Below are 6,000 nucleotides of genomic sequence, written 5' to 3'. Positions count from 1 at the left end.
AGTAGAGAAGAACTGTTTTTACTGACATATTAATGAAAACAGCCAACATTACTTGCAGTTGCTCTATACTAGGCACTGTTCAATAGACTTTATAAATATTAACCTTTTTCATTTTTATAGCTGCATCATGAGGTAGTCTATTATATTTCCATTCTACAGAAAAGGAAATTAAGGCACACAGAGCTTTATTATTTATTTTTTATTTTTTTGAGATAAGGTCTCACTATATTGCCCCAGGCTGAAGTGCAGTGGCACAAACACAGCTCACTGCAGCCTCAACCTCCCAGGCTCAAGCGATCCTCTCGCCTCAGCGTTCTGAGTAGCTGGGACCACAGGCACACGACACCATGCTTGGCAATTTTTAAAAATTTTTTGTAGAGATGAGGTCTCAACTATGTTGCCCAGGCTGGTCTCAAACTCCTGGTCTCAAGCGATCCTTCCATCTCATCCTCCCAAAGTGGTGAGATTACAGGTGTGAATCACTGTGCTTGGCCCACACAGAACTTTAAAAACTTACTCCAAGTCACACAGCGAGGAAGTGGCAGAGCAGGGAGTCTAATCACTATACTATACAGTGCTTCTGGTGCAATCCAGAAAAAGCCTATGTTCTGCAAAGAACTCTGTTTCTGCTCTTTGCTCTTTTAGGGGCAAAATGAACACTCCAGACCCACATCCTTCCAAGTGCTTCTTTGTGCAAGCAATATGAACTAGAGTTGTCCCCTCTTCCTGGGAGGGAAGTCACAGTGACTTCCCACAGGAGATAGCACATGGCTATGGGAGCTTTAAGAGATGAGATGAAGGTGTTAAGGTGTTGACTTCATCCAGGTGCATGATAATAAAATAGGAAAATAGAATCTCTATTGTATCCAAATTATAAGCAGGTCACATGTTTCACATGACAATATAAGCACAATTATTAAGGGATTTCATGGGATCCCATAAAATAAAGTTCTAGTCTTGTATAGTTCACACATTTTCTTGGTACAAATGAGCTCACATATTTACCAGGTTTAGGCTCTTTAAATCAACTATTTATTTGTTCAGCAAGGGATAAGTGAAAGAGAAAAGTTTTGCCCTAGTAAAAGTGAACCCTGTGAAATAGGTAATCTATATATCTTTATCAAATGCACAAAGTGCATGCAGCATGGCTTATGTGGTCACATAAGAAGGGGATTTTTGTTTCTTGAGGGGTGCCAAACTTATTTGCTTCCGAAGATGAAGGGCCAAATTACTTCCTTTTTTTTTTTTTTTTTTTTTTTGAGATGGAGTCTTGCTCGGTTGCCCAGGCTAGAGTGCAGTGGCGCGATAGCTCACTGCAGCCTCTGCCTCCCAGGTTTAAGCAATTCTTCTGCCTCAGCCTTCCGAGTAGCTGGGATTACAGGCATCTGCCACCTTGCCTGGCTAATTTTTGTATTTTCAGTAGAGACGGGGTTTCACCATCTTGGCCAGGCTGGTCTCGAACTCCTGATCTCATGATTCACCCGCTTCAGCCTCCCAAAGTGCTGGGATTACAGGAGTGAGCCACCACACCCGGCAGGGCCAAATTACTTCTAATTCTGAGAGTAAATGAAGGAAATTTAGGTGAAGCAATTAAGTGGCTAACAAATGTCACCAAGATTGTTATAATCACAGCTATTATTACTATTTTTACTACAGTCTATATTTTCACAAATCATATGTATAAACCAAGAGTCAAATTGGGGAGAAATCACTGTCGCCTACACACTGAATATGTAAGGTTCATATTTAGGCTGTCAGACACTTAGGTCTTCAAAGAGGTTTCTGCCTTGTGGACATTTAACATTTTTTTTTTTTTTTTTTGAGATGGAGTTTCGCTCTTGTTGCCCAGGTCGGAGTGCAATGGCGCAATCTCGGCTCACTGCAACCTCTGCCTCCCGGGTTCAAGCGATTCTCCTGCCTCAGCCTCCCAAGTAGCTGAGATTACAAATGTGTGCCACAACACCTGGCTAACTTTGTATTTTTAGTAGAGATCGGGTTTCACCACCTTAGCCAGGCTGGTCTCAAACTCCTGACCTCAGGTGATCCGCCTGCCTCGGCCTACCAAAGTGCTGGGATTACAGGTGTGAGCCACCGTGCCCGCCTGACATTCAACATTTTTTAAAAAGTGGCTGAACCAAATAGAAGAATCATGAATACCAGTGGTAGGTGGGGTCCGTTTCTGGGAGGTAAAGTCTAATTCCAGTGGAGCTGGGACATATTTCTTTCTCCAAAATATAGAAATATGATTGTGTTTTGATGTCTACTTAAGAGGGGTAAGAAATATACAAACTAGTGCAACATTTTTCAAATTCAGCTTCTAGCAGCTGATTCAGCTGGAATGTAATTTATGCTAATAAGTTCCTGGATTTCAAAGTGACTTTTTTCTTGTCACACTAAAACCTTTTAATTTGGGTATATATTCCTAAGTCCAGAAAGGGCAAGGAAATTTTCAGTCAAAAGCCAGGGATATAACTATCCCCGTCTAAAAGGAAAGGGGAAAAAAATTACATTCTGGAGGATTGAAGGAGAGGGGGAAAGTTCAACGTATAGCTTTTAATTTCCTGCATCATAGTTGATTTCACACACCATTTACCCCTAGACAAGTTTATGCTAATTTTAAAATGGCTGCATTATTTGAGGACTTTAATGTGCCAGAGAGTTGATAGTGGAATATAGCTGGTTTCATGTAATTGGTACTGGAGTAGGGAAACTGTACCAGGTTGAGCCAAGAAGCTTGTGTCCTAGTCTCAGTGCTGTTACTACCTAGCTGTGTGACATTAATCAAGTCACTTGTTTAGTATAGATGTCAGTTTCTTCATTTATTAAACTAGATTAGCAGTGATAGTTAACACTGGATGATCCCTTACTAACCCTTTTTATGTCCTGTTTTTTTTTTTTTTTCTGGAGACAGAGTCTTGCTCTGTCACCCAGGCTGGAGTGCAGTGGTGTGATCTTGGCTCACTTGCAACCTCTGCTTCCTAGGTTCAAGCAAAACTCGAGCCGCAGCCTCCTGAGTGGCTCAGATTAAAGGTGTGCACAACCTCGCCCAGCTAATTTTTGTATTTTTAGTAGAGATGGGGTTTTGCCATGTTGCCCAGGCTGGTCTCGAACTCCTGACCTCAAGTGATCCACCGCCTTGGCCTCTCAAAGTGCTGGGATTATGGGTGTGAGCCACCGTGCCTGGCCTGGTATTAAGTTCTTCTAAGCCAGTGACTTTCAAATTTATTTTTTACTATGACCTACAATGAGTATATTTTATATTGACTCAGTCTACACATTTATCAATTTCTTTACAAACACACATACATAAGTATGACATATATGTTATACACACATGCATATGTGCATACACATATGAAATGAAACTGAAGGTTCCATGAAACAATACTTACCTTTGTTACCTCAAATGCATTGTGGTATTTTTTTATTTTTTATTTTTTTTGAAATAGAGTCTTGCTCTGTTGCCCAGGCTGGAGTGCAGTGGCATGATCTTGGCTCACTGCAACCTCTGCCTCTGGGTTCAAGTAATTTTCCCTGCCTCAGCCTCCTGAGTAGCTGGGATTACAGGCACCTGCCACCATGCCTAGCTAAATTTTGTATTTTTTAGTAGAGACGGGGTTTCGCCATGTTGGCCAGGCTGGTCTTGAACTCCTGATCTCAGGTGAGAGCCACCTGCCTCGGCCTCCCAAAGTGCTGGGATTACAGGCGTGAGCCACTGCGCCTGGCCTATTGTGGTATTTTTAATTCTATTTCATTATGAAAAAGCTGGTCAATTCTCACTCAACTGACTTCATGACCCACAGTTTGACAATCAGTTTAAATAAGCACAATCCTACAACTGGAGGAACTGCCTCCAGGTGGATACAGGCGACTGCATAGGTTAATGGCTAAAATTCTAATCACTGAAAGAGAAACTTAACTGTGTAGATACAAGCCGCACATTGAATGAATATGCTATAATTTTAGGGGAAAATTATGACACTCTAAGTAAAAACAAACACTGAGTATTCTCTATCAGTGAAGTTGCTTGTTTTAAGCTCTGCATAATTGAACTCGTTTTTTATGCTTTTAAGAATGAACTTTTTTGAAAACTTTCACCTGTTAGACTAAGGAACCCTAGTTTTTTGATAAATGGATCATTTTCCATTTATAAACAATCTTCTTTAAAGTTTCTGTAGCTTTTGCAAGAGTAATTTTTAAAAGCTCTTGAGTTTTTATAATAACTTTTTTTTTTTTTTTTTTGAGACACTCTGTCACCAAGGCTGAAGTGCAGTGGTGCAATCACAGCTCACTTCAACCTCTACCTCCCAGGCTCAAGGGACCCTCTTGCCTCAGCCTCTCAAGTAGCTGGAACCACAGGTGAATGCCACCTTGCCCTGCTAATTTTTGTATTTCTTTTGTAGAGACAAGGTTTCACCATGTTGCCTCGGATGGTCTCAAACTCTCAGACTCAAGCGGTCCACCCGCCTCAGCCTCCCAAAGCGCTGGGATTACAGGCATGACCCACCACTCCCGGCCCTGAATTCTTGTGTCTTAGCTGATACTCAAGGATCCAGGGTAATGGGTGATTCACTTAGGTCCATAATCCAAGGATGAGAAAACTGGGTGTGATTTTCCAAGCAGTGTTCCCCTTTCAGTTTTAATCACACACACTTTCATATGTGAACAACAACCACTGGTATTAAAGATATCTAACAGTTCAACTATCTAAGGGAATATTTCTTTTTTTTTTTTTTTTATTTTTTTTTTTTTTTTATTATTATTATTATTATTATTATTATACTTTAGGTTTTATGGTACATGTGCGCAATGTGCAGGTAAGTTACATATGTATACATGTGCCATGCTGGTGTGCTGCACCCACCAACTCGTCATCTAGCATTAGGTATATCTTCCAATGCTATCCCTCCCCCCTCCCCCCACCCCACAACAGTCCCCAGAGTGTGATGTTCCCCTTCCTGTGTCCATGTGTTCTCATTGTTCAATTCCCACCTATGAGTGAGAATATGCGGTGTTTGGTTTTTTGTTCTTGCGATAGTTTACTGAGAATGATGATTTCCAATTTCATCCATGTCCCTACAAAGGACGTGAACTCATCATTTTTTATGGCTGCATAGTATTCCATGGTGTATATGTGCCACATTTTCTTAATCCAGTCTATCATTGTTGGACATTTGGGTTGGTTCCAAGTCTTTGCTATTGTGAATAATGCCGCAATAAACATACGTGTGCATGTGTCTTTATAGCAGCATGATTTATAGTCCTTTGGGTATATACCCAGTAATGGGATGGCTGGGTCGAATGGAATTTCTAGTTCTAGATCCCTGAGGAATCGCCACACTGACTTCCACAAGGGCTGAACTAGTTTACAGTCCCACCAACAGTGTAAAAGTGTTCCTATTTCTCCACATCCTCTCCAGCACCTGTTGTTTCCTGACTTTTTAATGATTGCCATTCTAACTGGTGTGAGATGGTATCTCATTGTGGTTTTGATTTGCATTTCTCTGATGGCCAGTGATGGTGAGCATTTTTTCATGTGTTTTTTGGCTGCATAAATGTCTTCTTTTGAGAAGTGTCTGTTCATGTCCTTCACCCACTTTTTGATGGGGTTGTTTGTTTTTTTCTTGTAAATTTGTTGGAGTTCATTGTAGATTCTGGATATTAGCCCTTTGTCAGATGAGTAGGTTGCGAAAATTTTCTCCCATTTTGTAGGTTGCCTGTTCACTCTGATGGTAGTTTCTTTTGCTGTGCAGAAGCTCTTGAGTTTAATTAGATCCCATTTGTCAATTTTGGCTTTTGTTGCCATTGCTTTTGGTGTTTTAGACATGAAGTCCTTGCCCATGCCTATGTCCTGAATGGTAATGCCTAGGTTTTCTTCTAGGGTTTTTATGGTTTTAGGTCTAACATTTAAGTCTTTAATCCATCTTGAATTGATTTTTGTATAAGGTGTAAGGAAGGGATCCAGTTTCAGCTTTCTACATATGGCTAGCCAGTTTTCCC

At 40.8% G+C, this 6,000-nt stretch overlaps 1 protein-coding gene across 1 annotated transcript in view; it reads right to left on the bottom strand.

Moving 5' to 3' along the window:
* Window positions 1-214: 214 nt before the first annotated feature.
* Window positions 215-6,000, bottom strand: part of TMEM260 (transmembrane protein 260) — a 78,416-nt gene continuing 72,630 nt past the window's right edge. The window contains exon 16 of the mRNA XM_063651640.1: window positions 215-1,556. Coding sequence (XP_063507710.1) covers window positions 1,551-1,556 — 6 coding nt within the window. The 3' untranslated portion in view covers window positions 215-1,550. The remainder of the gene's footprint in view (window positions 1,557-6,000) is intronic.

This window comes from Pongo pygmaeus, chromosome 15 (genome assembly GCF_028885625.2).
Source record: "Pongo pygmaeus isolate AG05252 chromosome 15, NHGRI_mPonPyg2-v2.0_pri, whole genome shotgun sequence".
NCBI lineage: Eukaryota > Metazoa > Chordata > Mammalia > Primates > Hominidae > Pongo > Pongo pygmaeus.
The sequence above is the reverse complement of the archived record's forward strand: the minus strand, read 5'-3'. Positions and strand labels throughout refer to the sequence as shown.